Consider the following 13,998-nt stretch of genomic DNA (forward strand, 5'->3'; position numbering starts at 1 on the left):
GACTAATCTGTGTTCCACATACCTGCTGCAAGTGACACGCTGTAGCAACAAATGCCTTCAAACAATATTAGTACTAACAAGAAAATCCCACAGTATCTCAAAAACAAGAATAATTTGGGGGAAGTTTTTGTACTGTATCTAACATACAACAAAACTTATTTACTCTGTTTATCTTCAAAATGTAATGCTGACCCTGATAATTATATCAGTCTATGAGGAAATGTGATAATTTTATAACCTTAACAATTTACATTGACATTATTGACAGGTTCTTGCATGCAACAGATTTGTTTTCTCACAGACAAACCTAATCACTTTCTCTCCATGTCATCCTGTTGCTGTGTGTGTGTGTGTTACCTGTGTTTTGTCTGTGGTTGGCTGAGGAGAATTCCAAGGAGAAGGTCCTACAGAAGTGAAAGAGGCTTTACTACAGGTGCATCTCAATAAATTAGAATGTCGTGGAAAAGTTCATTTCAGTAATTCAACTCAAATTGTGAAACTCGTGTATTAAATAAATTCAATGCACACAGACTGAAGTAGTTTAAGTCTTTGGCTCTTTTAATTGTGATGATTTTGGCTCACATTTATTTTCAAATTAAATATCACAACACACATTTATCATTCAGTCTAGTGCGTTTTACATATAATGTAAGCGCAACTTGTGTAGATTTAAAAAGGCATGACTACTTAATTTTGGTGTGTATTTGTATACTTTTACCATCTAATTAATCTCAGCATGCTTTAATTTGGTGTCGCTAGACGTTTGCATCACTAAGGTTAAATTAGCCTAAGTCTTTCTTTGGCCTGCGCTCTGGAAGTGATCTGTTAAATCTAATAAACTTTAATTACTAAAACTAAAACTGAAACTAAACTATATAAAAACTAAATAGAAATGTGTTCACAAAATAAAAACTAAACTAAAACTAACAAAATTATTATTGAAACTAATAAAAACGAAACTCAATTTTATTGCAAATTTGAAAATGATATTAAAATAAAAAGAATTTAAAAATGCTAAACTATAATAACCTTGGTCTCCAGCAACATTTCCAGTTTTTGTTATTGTTCGATTTTTTTTGTTTTCTGCAGCGACTCTGAGCACTTTTCATACCCTTTTTTTCTGGCTGAAGCACGTTTGTTTCAATCTATAAGAATAATCAGCCTACACTACCAGTCAAAAGTTTTTGAACAGTAAGATTTTTAATGTTGTATTTTTTATTTTTTTTTAAGAATTCTCTTTTGTTCACCAAGGCTGCATTTATTTGATCCAAAGTACAGCAAAAACAGTACAATTTTGAAATATTTGTACTATTTGATTTTCAAATGTAATTTATTTGCATCATTATTCCAGTCTTCAGTGTCACATGATCCTTCAGAAATCATTCTAATATGCTGATTTGCTGAATATCAATACTTAAAACAGTTAAGTAAATTTTTTGATGGATTCTTTGATGAATAGAAAGATCCAAAGATCAGCATTTATCTGAAATAAAAAGCTTTTGTAACATTATACACCATTCCATTCAGTATAATTTTTATAAATTTTTTGGGAAAGAAATGATAGAAATTAATAATTTTATATCGTATCGACCGAAATTAAGAAATATATTGTGATATCAATTTTGGCCATATCATCCAGCCCTACACCATTGTATCTAATTGGTCAGTGTTAATGCAACACAGGACTCGCATTACGCTTACAAAAAGTACTGTTGCAAAAAAAAACTGTAAACCATGGTACAATGATGATTTACACAATACTCTAACGAAATTCAAAATACCATAGATTAACATTGTACCATGTTCCTTTTGGTTCTTTTTTGTTAGTGCAATGCAATAAAGCAATAATAGCATGCAACACAAATCACTAATTTTCTGGGCTAACACAACAAGACCACACAGACTCATCTGAGGGCTACTTGTAATTATGCCTGTATAATTTATATAATATTACAGTTTTTATTAATATTACATTTTTTTGTTTTAATCCCAATTTTAGATGGTTCTAGTAATTTTGTTGTGTGTTTTTGGCATTTTTGTACATTTTAAAAAATATATGTTTATACATTTTTTGTTAGTTAAACTACATTAAAATGAGAAATGCTGCTTTGGCAAATAGATGAAACAAAATAAAACAAAAAATATGGTTTTAGTTTCAGTTAACTATAATAACCCTAAATCATGCACCTTTGATTTACCATCTATTCTTGTAAAATTGTAACGTTTAAAATTGCTATCTGGTACAATGTTGCAAAGCACGCACATCAAAGAATACAAATCTGCGAGTAAAATACTGACCTATTGTGTGTCAGCTGCTTTAATAAAGTTGAGGTGGACACTTGTGCCAGGATGTCCTGGTAGTGTTGGTCCTCTCCTGTGGTCAGTCTGTTCTCCTCTTCCTCATTGGCAGTGCCAGGCGTTTCAGTGGAGAAGGTGGAATACCTCAGAGGAAGATACAGAAAAACGAACAGGGAGAACTAAGTGTTTCCATAATGAAACTGATATTTCCTTGACCCTCCTCTCAACCTGTAACCTGAGCTGTGCTAAATATCACGATACGCTCTCTCCTCTTACGACCCACATCAGTGATCTTTCAGAAAAGACCTAAACAAGGGACTGGATCACATCATTTCTAATTAACATAACAAAGAATTTTTTACATTTTTGGATGAATTATACCCTTAAAGGCTTAATGTTAATAGCGCAAGGATTGTGGAGCTTGAACCTGCAAACTTTTAATTACCGCCCCAGATACATTTCGTAGAAAGTAGCTAGACACTAAAAAAAGCTAAGTCGAATTGTGTGTTTTTAATTTAGCAATGTTGATTCAGTTTAAATAATTTATCTGGTTTAAGAGTGACTCTTCTATTTTGTAAACACACAAAATTAGAATACAGATAATTTAGTTCAACATTGTGCATTTGTTATTTCCCAAAACAACATAGTGTGAATGTGGCATATGGGTAGGCAGAAACAGATAAGGAATAAAACATGGCTGTACTGTGATACATGATAGAAGCTGTTTTCTGTGCCGCTGGGAAAAAGCCCATCAGCTGTGTGATCTTCACTGGTCTCTTCATCATCATTGTCCTCCATGTTGTGTCTGACAGAGGAGATGCTGAAGACATACTCCTGCAACATGACACGTGCTTTTCATTCAGCCACAGCATCCACAAAACCTACCACGGCCAAGTCATTCACTTTTTCACAAATTTTCTCACCCTTAGTCCAGATGTAGATGAGTTTGTTTCTTTGTCTGAACAGATTTGGAGAAATGTAGCATTGCATCACTTGCTCACCAGTGTACTATATAGTGAATGGGCGCCGTCAGAATGAGAGTCCAAACAACTGATAAAAACATCCACATGACTCCAGTCTATCAATTAACATTTTGTGAAATGAAAAGCTGCATGTTTGTATTAAAAAATCTACCATTAAGACATTTTTAACTTGCTTCTGGCTAAAATATGAGTCCTCTATGTATAATATTGTTTTCCCTGGTGAAAAATATGGATTATGGATTAATTGGGCCAGAAGCAATGATTTAAAGTTAAAGCACCTTAATGATGGATTTGTTTATTACAAACACACAGCTTTTCACTTCACTGGAGTCGTGTGGATTACTTGTGGATTATTGTAATGTTTTTATCGGCTGTTAAATTGCTAGATTCTAAATTTGTCCAAATCTGTTCCAATGAAGCAACAAACTACATCTACATCTTAAACGGTCTGAGGGCGAGTAAACTTTCAGCAAATTTCCAATTTTAGGGTTGAACTATTCCTTTAAGCAGAAATGGCATAAGCTAAACTTGTCATTTTGTGTGTGTACAGTATATGAATGATTGAATAAATGAATGAGGGAAAGTCACCTAAAAAGTAGATTCATGTGTGTGTTACCTTATGCAGTGATGAATGGGGTGATGAGAGAGGGATATCTTCACAAGGTGGAGGAGAGGGAGTGGAAGATAAAGGTGGATAGAAAACATGGCAGACATTTCTGTCAATCTGCTCTTTAATGTCTTCCAGGTGCATGCCTATCCTGAAAATCTGACCCTCGACCTCCCTTAAACACAAACGTGAAGATACGACACTTGCAGGTCGACCCCGTGACATATAACAGTTTCATTCTCCTGTTTTGACAGACTTTAGACTTAAAGGAACACTCCACTATTTTTGAAAATAGGCTAATTTTCCAACTCCCCTAGAGTTAAACAGTTTGAGTTTTACCGTTTTCGAATCCATTCAGCTGATCTCCGGGTCTGGCGGTAGCACTTTTAGCTGTAGCTCAGCATAGATCATTGAATCAGATAAGACCGTGATTATTACGCCGGAATGAGACTTTGGTCATTTTTGAGCGAGATGCTAACGGTCTAATCAGATTCAATGATCTATATGCTAAGCTAAGCTAAAAGTGCTACCGCCAGACCCAGAGATCGGCTGAATGGATTCGAAAACGGTAAAACTCAACTGTTTAACTCTAGGGGAGTTGGAAAATTAGCCTATTTTCAAAAATAGTGGAGTGTTCCTTTAAAGGAATCAGTCAAATTACACTTACACTGACTGTCAAATGTTTGGACACACTTGAATGAGTTTGTTTGTGAAGATTTTAAGAAACGTTTTAATTTAAAGGTATAAGCATACAGTATATGCCAGTAATTTGTTTTATATATAAAACATATTATATATTAAGTATAAATTGTGTCCATGTAGGAATTTTGTTTCACAAACCAAAAACTTTAAATTTAAAAACATTTTAATGGCTTTTTGGAGCCAATAGTGAAGATGGAATTTACCATCACAAACTTATAATTTAAACAGTCTTGTTGATTATAACAAGAGCATTCTAGTTTTTTGACATCATTAGTTAGTAGTAAAATGCAGTTTGGCCAGATGAGACATCTACCTGTCAGGGTCAAACGCTCCTGTGTTTCTGGTTAAACCCCTGTAGTTCTGCATCTCCAGAGCGCGATGCTCCTCCTTCTTTGTGAGGTAATTCCTCTCCAGCTGATCTTGGGCCTCCATCATGCTCTTTAGCACCTGCAGAGAGATCCAACAACAAGATGAAAAGTTTACATTTGCTCCCCATTTTGTGATGCATGGTTGAATTTTGATCTTTTGTCTGAACAGTGTATGATTATGAATATGGTTTCATGCAATTTATTATAAATATATACAGTTACCATCTGTTGCTCCTCCACATTCATTGACATGGTGGTGACACATGTTTTGAATTCATCTACCTGCAAATGAGAGGGAAAAAAACAGATGTAGCCTAGCGCACCTGGACGTTAGAAGGTTCTGCAAAAGCTAAATGCATGTTAAAGAACTAAAAACACAACATAAGGCACAGAGCAAAATCTTAAAAAGAAAGATCTTGCTAACTTGTGGAATTTGTCTGTACCTTCTGCATAAATGATCTGATGATGTCTCTGAGCTCAGAGGTCAGTCTCACAATATACTCTGCTCGATGTGTCTTTCCCACAGCATTGATGAAGGTCTGCTGTGAGCGTCATCTTCACCGTCCATATCCTCCGTTTCTTCAGGTGCGCTCGTGCGCGTCTTTCGCGCCTCTCTATTCATTTCTTAGCAACAAGAATACACAAAAAGTGTGGGAAACTGTTACAACTGCAGGTGAATTTATGTTTTTCCAATCACGTTATAATATAAATCCGCTAATTATATGTAGGCCTATTCTATAATAAATTATAATGACCGACATAAATGAGTAAATAATTTAATAGTAAAAACAAATACACAAGAAACTAGAAAATGAACACTGCAACGCTAAATTACTCTAATAATACGACATTGCACTTACTTTTTGTCGCTTGTTCCAAAGGTTTTTAAGGCTCTACGAGAGTTTGCGCCGTCTTCATAAAAGAATGACATGACAGCCTGTTAGAAAGGTACAATGAAGTCTCTGTCTAGTTTCTTAAGCCTGTGGTGTAGGATCTTCTTGGGCAATTTTAAATAATAAATGCAGTATCTGATGCTGATGCGTTGGGCGGGTGCTACACGCGCACGGGGGTTGGAGTAAAACAGGTGGTTGCTATGGGAACGACAAGCCTTAAGATCAGCCGTCAGTCAGTCAGCCGTGCTCCAAAACGGTTTCATTTACATTTAGACATTTAGCAGACGCTTTATCCTTACAAATGAGGACTTTTGAAGAGTTAAAATAGCTAGATAATGATTTGCTTAACAATTAAAGCCGAATAAAAACAATTAAGTGTTTTAGGAGTTATGCAAAACAAAGAAGTGTTTTCCTCGCAGAGTAGAACCTATGAGTAGAACGATAACAATTCAAATTTCATTGGGGATTCATAGGGGGTGTGGTTATATTTGAATCCTGTGCTCTGATTGGCCAGTTCAGTCACCACCCACGCCTCAAACACACGCCCCCTATGTCCGGATTTGTGTAGTTTTCTCTCTACACCGCTTCGGTGAGTTGACTCCGAATGTATAAATTAACCGAAAACGGTTTTAGTTAATCGGTTCTTACAGTATGATTGGATTAAAAAAATTTATGTTATCGATTCTGTTGGTTGTAAGAGACTGAACCGAGAGAAGAATCGGCGGGGAATCGGAGGAGTTTGAGTGAGTATGACTGAAGTTTAGCTCATAACGGCCGTTAAGACAGACCTGCACGCGCTAACACAACAAAATATGAACTTCAAACCTAAATTAAAACTTAAAAGCGCGCGGAGACCTTGTTAGGTACCATATTCTGATTTAATTACAATGGAACGTGCGCTGTTTTTTATTTCATTGAAAAATTGATGTATCTTCTGTGCCCTCAAATGATAATATGGTTAAACATTTAAATTATGTTACCAGCAATATAGTAATGTTTGTGCTTTTCCTCTCTGGTTTTGTTCAGGTCTGTCAGTGTTACCCATATTTAAGGTTAGTGTTTTATGTGATTTTATATTTTCCGTATGGATTGTATAAATATTTTTCTGGCTTAATCCTGAGCTATCTTTACTGTTTGCTTTGGGAGTGAGACATGGGTTAGTCTTTATACTGCTTTATAAATGAGGACTGACACTGCGGCTTTGGCCTGTTTTTGCTGTTGTCTTTTCCAGAATTATAGGTTTTGCATTGGCTGTTACACTTTCTTTATTCAGACGGTATTCTTATTCACAGTGCTCTCTGACTAACATGCCTATCCTCCTGGCACAATGTAATGGAAAACTCTATGCTGAATTTGGCAGATGTTTATTAGTAACCGCTTACAACACACTGTGTCTTTGTGTATTAAAGGGGTCTTTAAATTGCGAGCACCTCAGGAACAGCTGTCAAGTGACAGTCATGCATTGTGATGATTGAAGTCATCATCACGTCCTGAGTCATGGAAGCTGAAGCTATATCTGTCTTCTTGCTAACCTCTCTTCATGTCTCCTCTTGTTAAGCTAACCTGCCTCTGAGGTACTCTGAGAACCACGCTGCTGTTTTTCTGTTACAATTATGACACACAAACCAGTTTTGTAACTGAATCCGTTTTGAAGTTCTGTTTGTTCTTTAGAATGAAGAAAGAAAATGCAGTGGATTTGAAGGTCTTTGGCACAGGTGTTGTTACATGTTTTAGCAGGCAGTTTATCAGCACTCTTGTTTGAGACTGAGCTTGGTTCCTTTTTTTGTTAAGAAAATTTGGCTTTTCACCATTTACCAAGGGTTATCTTCCACGTTTTATGCTGTTTAGACTTTAGTCTGTGAGTGGTGTTGTTCTTGTAATTATAGAGAAATGTATTTCTGATGTAATCAATTTCTAATGGATTAAAATGGAGTGCATCAGTTTCCGTCTAGGCCTGTCGCAATATATCGACTTATCGCGCAATATATGTACATGACCTCAATCATTTTTTGTGACGCAATATATCGCCCATTATATTTGCTTAAAAATTAATGTCACCATGTTTTGTACATTCCACTTGCGCCTGTGTCTTTTGCAGCTTCTCGTACATAACGTGGTGTAGTCATGAGGTGCTAGTTCAAATTTAAAAAATGCTTCTACAAAAAAGTTTTATCTGCAGATATGATCTTGTTTAGAGATCTGTGCCTTTGTGCATACGGGCATCTGACTGCTAAGTAGTGATTGTGTTTTTCAGCAATAATTTACAGAGAAAAGAAGGTCAGTGAAAAATCTGTAGATGGAAAAATCTTCATACAAGTTCTTTGTGCATTTTTCTTTTTTCTACTTTGCACTTTTTGTTAGAAAATGTTTATTTACTATTTATTCCGTTTTTTTAAAGTATCTAATATTTTGATACTTAATTTCCATGATCTAAATATTCTTAAAAATTAAAATTGTGTTGTCATTTGGAAGTGTGTAGGCCTTCTTGCATTATTATGCTGTTACATTATGATTATATATTCAGTGGCATAAAATGGTCTTTAAATTGACAATAATATCGCTTATCACAATTATTTCTGGGGCAATATATCGCACAACAAAACGTTGTTATCGTGACAGACCTATTTCCGGAATGTGGGTCTCTGTTTTGGTTTGTGAAACCCGCCCACTGCAAGTTTACCCAATTGTATTTCGGCACCCCGGGTTGCCAGTTGGCAGAAAACACAGCCTATTTCATTTCATTCATTGTCAAGTGCGCTCATTCCTGTTGGTGTCATCAATTTGGCAACCTGCGTGTGCGTCAAGTCTGAGGAGGAGGGGCCGGGTGGAAAAAAACCCTCTCCAATATTTTGAATTTGGACTGCAATACCTAGTTCAACCACTCGGTGTCAATCCTACATACAGTACCTTTAACTATTTTTTACTGACTTTTGCCCCATGTGGATTTTTAAAAAGTCTTCGTTAAAGAGTTAAAAGCCATGAACCTACAAACCAACAATGAGGTGAATCACAACAGACTTTGATTTGACACAAAACAGTATTTGACAATTGGACTATCGTTGCACTCAGCAGGTGTTGCATTGCTTCTGTCCAAAAGATGTGAAATAAAAAGCACCTTTCCATAAAAAAAAGTGTCTCACACGGCTCCGAGGGGTGAACAAAGGCCTCCTGTAGCAAATCGATGCGTTTTTGTAAGAAAAATATCCATATTCAAAATGTAATAATCACTTGAATCTAGCTTGCGCTCACTGTTGTAAAACGCAAAGAGTTCCGGGGGAATTACGTATGAGGTCAGCTTTGCGCATGAGTGGCTCAGAAGTGACGCACGCGGAGAGATCGAAACAAAACAACGGTCACTAATTAGAAGTACAAAACGAGGATTTGTAAAGAAGAATGTCGGAGGATTTCGATATAAGCCAAGAGGAGACTTGTTTTCCTTTGCTAAAGTAAGGAACTTTGCTTCTTTTGATCCTGTAAACAAACGTTGGTTTTCACAAGACTGCATGCACAACGCTGACCTCATACGTCATGCTCCCGGAACTGTTTGCGTTTTACAACAGTGAGCGCAAGCTAGATTCAAGTGATTATTACGTTTTGAATATGGATATTTTTCTTACAAAAACGCATCGATTCGCATCTTTGTTCACCCCTGGAGCCGTGTGAGACACTTTTTTTTGTTTTTTTTTTATTGAAAGGTGATTTTTATTTTACGTCTTTTGGACAGAAGCAATGCAACACCCACTGAGTGCAACAATAGAGCTTGAAATATCAAAGACAATTTTTTTTATAACTCCGACTGGATTCGTCTGAAAGGAGTAAGTCATATACACCTAGGATGACTTGAGGGTGAGTAATTTATGGATTGTGCAATATTTGGATCTTTCTAAAATGATAAATATACTGTACAGTAGACTAAATGTTTCAGTGAACTCTGTAATTCTTCAAGCTGATTATCTTATTTCTGGATTAGTTCGGCAATGACAAATCAGCTTTCCAAATGTCACAGAGGTGTAATATGTTTGAAAGTGAACAACAGTTACCATAGAATTGAAAATTGACTCTTGACTCAGATTTTTTTCAATGATTCTCTTTACAAATGTGGGGCTTTGAAAGAGAAGGGTGAACAAAACCCTTTTCTTGCCCCAAACCTGAATGCGTTTTCTTTCGTGTTTTGGTACTGGCCTGCATGCATGGCAGATAATCAACTGTGTTTATGGGCCAGTTGCTCTTGCTTTCTCTCTTGTTTTTGGGCCCCCTTGATTTAGCTTTCAAATACACAAAGCTGACATACACACCCTTAATATCTGCCTCCATTGCATGTGTCCACTGCTTAGTGGGTGTTGCCATGGCATTACGCACAGAATGAGGCTTCACACTCCACGTCTTGTATTCTCTTCACAGAGAGCTTCGGAAGAGCATCCTGGACAAAATACTCACACATACACATACTTCCCAGACCCATGTGGTGAATATTAGTGTGGATAAGCTCATCTGTAGTGCACTGGACTCCACCACTGCAAAACGTCGAGACTTCGGAAGGGTTTACAATTTTTTTTGAACCTTTTTTTCTGGGATACAGTTCACTATTCTTCCCTGATGGATTACTTTCTGGATTTGACTCGGATCAGTACTTCATAATGCTCTTCAATGGCTGCGAGCAGTGCAGTGGTTAGCATGCAGAATGACAACCGGACCTTTGTCCACTACAGGTAGGCATGCAACACTTGAATTATGTTTTCTTTTCAGTTGTAATGTACCCTTAGGCTGATGATACATGGGGCAACTTTTGAGCAATGTTGCTTGGGCACTTTCCCATTGAGAATGGGTAACAAATTTCTATCTGGATACTTTAGATCGGTCGTTGGCCCTGTGTCTCGCCTGGTTGCCCATTGATGGCAACATTGCTCAAAATGTTGCCCTGTGTATCATCAGCCTAAGAGCTAGTCCAGTATTAACTCATTCATAAAGATGGACCAAAATTGTATTCACATGCCACTTAATCATAGTTTTTATTTAGCACTGTATTAAATTAACAGACTATAAATGTGTTCTTTGTCTCCTTCGATTTAATACCTAAAAACACATTATAAGGATACAAGTAGGCATCTAATCGAAACTTTTCAATAAATCATTGCTAAGTGCTTGTCATCTTCATCTTATGCAGTTTTGGTGGGAAAGATGTTTGGCTGAATTTGAATGTCATTCTCAATCTGAAATTGTGAGAGAAATCTAGCAGCAAAATAAATCCAAACGTTGGATCCAAAAGATTTTGCAAAATAACATTTCCAAGGTAGTATTAATGTGGAGGTTTATTGTGTGTGTGTGTGCGAGAGAGAGAGAGAGAGAGAGAGAAACAGGTGTGCCTCAGTTTACTCAATATTTAATAACACTGAATCATTTATGACAATTGCTCAAATTCTGTTCTGCAGTCCATGAGTTGAGTTAGTTTTGATCTTTTAGTCAGTCCTCTGCAAACATCTGTCACTCAGACATTGTTAGCAATGCATATATAGTAATATTTACATTTATGCATTTGGCAGATGCTTTTATCCACTTGCATTGCATTCAAGGTATCCATTTTATCATTACTTGCTTTGCTTGGGGACCCATGACATTGGCATTGTCAGTGCATTGCTGTACTGTTGAATGTGCAAAGTAGATTTTTAAGGTTACCATAGTCGTACTAATTTTGCATTAGTTTCCAGCGACCAGTTTGTCATGACAAACTACAATCACTGTTTCTGAGTTTCTTTTATTCAAATCTATTTCCGTTTTTGTATTCTAGATGAAAGCGCTCTGAATCGTGTAGTCTATTAATCAGTCACATGATGAAATGAGTCTCATGACATCAGAAGCAAACACAGCGGGTCTAATCTCTGTAGTGTGAGTGTCCTTCTCTGTGTGCGCGCTAATCACACACAACAGTGGAAAGCAGAAACACAATCAGATTAGCTGTTCAAGTGCTGAGCACGACAGTTTTTGCCAAAGCCATCTTCAACCTCTGTCCTCAAAGACATCCGAGGTGACGTCTTTGATGGACAACTGCTGTGTATAATATTCTTTTAAAAATCATGAGTTTGTAGTGGTGTAATTCCTAGTGATGAATTGGGTTGATTGGCAGCCTCATTGTGATGTATGTGTGTTTGAGACGGTTGGTTTTAGAGATTACAGCCCCATCGGAGGACTTTTTAAGGAGACATCAAAGCATTTTAAATGCCTTTCACATGTCCAGTTTTATTTGATTGTGTGAGTCGTGAAGGCACCAGGTAGGGCCTCTACAAACTCTGACGGACTAGTTATTATGTGTAGGAAATGGGATTCATCTATTATGGATAACTGGTAAAAAATATTTGCAAGGCCCGATTGATTTGCCACATATTATGCAGTGTTGGGTTGATTGGTAATGACTTTTTGTTGAGTCTCTTTTTCCATATAGCTTTACCGTTTAATTTAGTTGTAAGGAGTGTTAAGGGCTTTACACTGCCCTGTATTAGTTCACTAACGTGATAATAATCCACACAGCTGATGTGTGACACATATTGTTGTGTATATATACCCTAACATACAATGAAATAACAATGTAAAATTATTTCTTCCAAAAACTTTATTCCTTGGTTATAAATTATATCCTACAAGCCCCCCAAAATTAAGACTTTTTAACCACTTTTTTGTGTTTTACACTCAAAGATGTTTTTTTTATTATTATTCAAAGTTTCATGTCAAACTGCCCCTTTTTCAAAACTAAAAAAATATCAAGAAAGAGATCTTGCATGATGCGACTTTCCCAGCACAAACAAATCAGTGGTCTGTTATGGTAGCACCTTACAGTCATCGAGTTTTCCCAGTGTTTGACTAGGAGTTAGATCCATAAAATTTGATCCATAAAATATTTTGTTGGTTTCTGTAATGAGGACATCCTACCTCGATTTATTTCTACTAATGTTGATGCAGAGACATTAAAACTACAGCGCAACCATTCATAAAAATAGTTTTTCTGCCCCCTGCAGGATGGAGGCTTCCTGTTTGGACCTGGCTCTGGAGGGGGAGCGTCTGTGTAAGGTGGGGGATTACAGCGCCGGTGTTTCTTTCTTCGAGGCCGCCATGCAGGTTGGCACAGAAGACCTGCAGGTTCTGAGTGCCGTCTACAGTCAACTGGGCAATACCTACTTTCACTTGCATGACTACAGCAAAGCTCTGGAGTTCCACCACCATGATCTTACACTAACTAGGTATATTTGCACAACTTTTCATCAAATATTTTTTTAAGAAATTAATACTTTTACTCCACAAGGATGCATTCATTTGATCCTGAGTTTAAACAAAACTGTCACCTTTCCACAAAATGTTAAACCAGCACAACTGTTTTCAACATTGATAATAACACTTAATGTTTCTTGAGCAGCAAATCAGCATATTAAGATGATTTCGGAAGGATCATGTGACACTAAAGACGGAGTAATGTCTGCTGAAAATTCAGCTTTTTAAAAGAGTTATTTTAAATTGTACAAATATTTCACATTATTACTCTAAATATGCAGCCTTGGTGAGCATAAGAGACTTCTTTCAAAAGCAACAAAAAATCTTACTGATCACAAACTTGTGTGGTAGTGTAAATGCCAAGTGTTTTGGTTATATTAAAGGGGTGGTTGATTGCGATTTCACTTTTTTAACGTTAGTTAGTGTGTAATGTTGCTGTTTGAGCATAAACAATATCGGCAAAGTTACTAAGCTGAAAGTTCAATGCAAACGGAGATGTAATTTTTAAAATTCTGGCAGTTTAATGCCTACAAAAACGGCTGGTAGGGACTACAACGAGTTACTTCCTGGGTTCGTGACATCACAAACCCAGATAAACCCCGCCCTCGGGAAAAGGCAGCAAAGGGGGTGAGGTCATGCGCTGCTTTAGAGAAGAGGAAGAGAAAACTAGAGGTGCACGTAAAAATCTATTCATATATGAATCGCGATTCTGTCTTCTAATGATTCTAATGGATTCACAAGTTTCAAAATCAGTGTTCTAAAGCAGCGGCTCTTGATACTGTTCCTCGCGTCCCCCTGCGCTGCATACACTCTGCATCTCTCTCTCTCTCTCTCTCTCTCTCATTCAGCTCAGCTCCGACAATGAACTGTCCCATTTATACACTTATTTT

General features: G+C 36.8%; 1 protein-coding gene across 5 annotated transcripts in view; it reads left to right on the forward strand.

Moving 5' to 3' along the window:
• The first annotated feature begins 6,417 nt into the window (after positions 1-6,417).
• The window catches only part of LOC107568741 (G-protein-signaling modulator 2-like), a 34,396-nt gene continuing 26,815 nt past the window's right edge, over positions 6,418-13,998 (forward strand). Inside the window, exons 1-4 of one of the 5 annotated variants that reach the window (XM_016254730.1) lie at positions 6,418-6,594; positions 6,878-6,903; positions 10,253-10,560; positions 12,859-13,080. In XM_016254730.1, coding sequence (XP_016110216.1) covers positions 10,499-10,560; positions 12,859-13,080 — 284 coding nt within the window. In that variant the 5' untranslated portion in view covers positions 6,418-6,594; positions 6,878-6,903; positions 10,253-10,498. Of the gene's footprint in view, positions 6,595-6,877; positions 6,904-10,037; positions 10,561-11,945; positions 12,118-12,858; positions 13,081-13,998 lie in introns of those variants that run through there. The other 4 variants (XM_016254734.1, XM_016254735.1, XM_016254732.1 and 1 more) reach the window with 4 other exon arrangements.

This window comes from Sinocyclocheilus grahami, unplaced genomic scaffold (genome assembly GCF_001515645.1).
Source record: "Sinocyclocheilus grahami isolate Dianchi unplaced genomic scaffold, SAMN03320097.WGS_v1.1 scaffold1277.1, whole genome shotgun sequence".
Taxonomy (NCBI): Eukaryota; Metazoa; Chordata; class Actinopteri; order Cypriniformes; family Cyprinidae; genus Sinocyclocheilus; species Sinocyclocheilus grahami.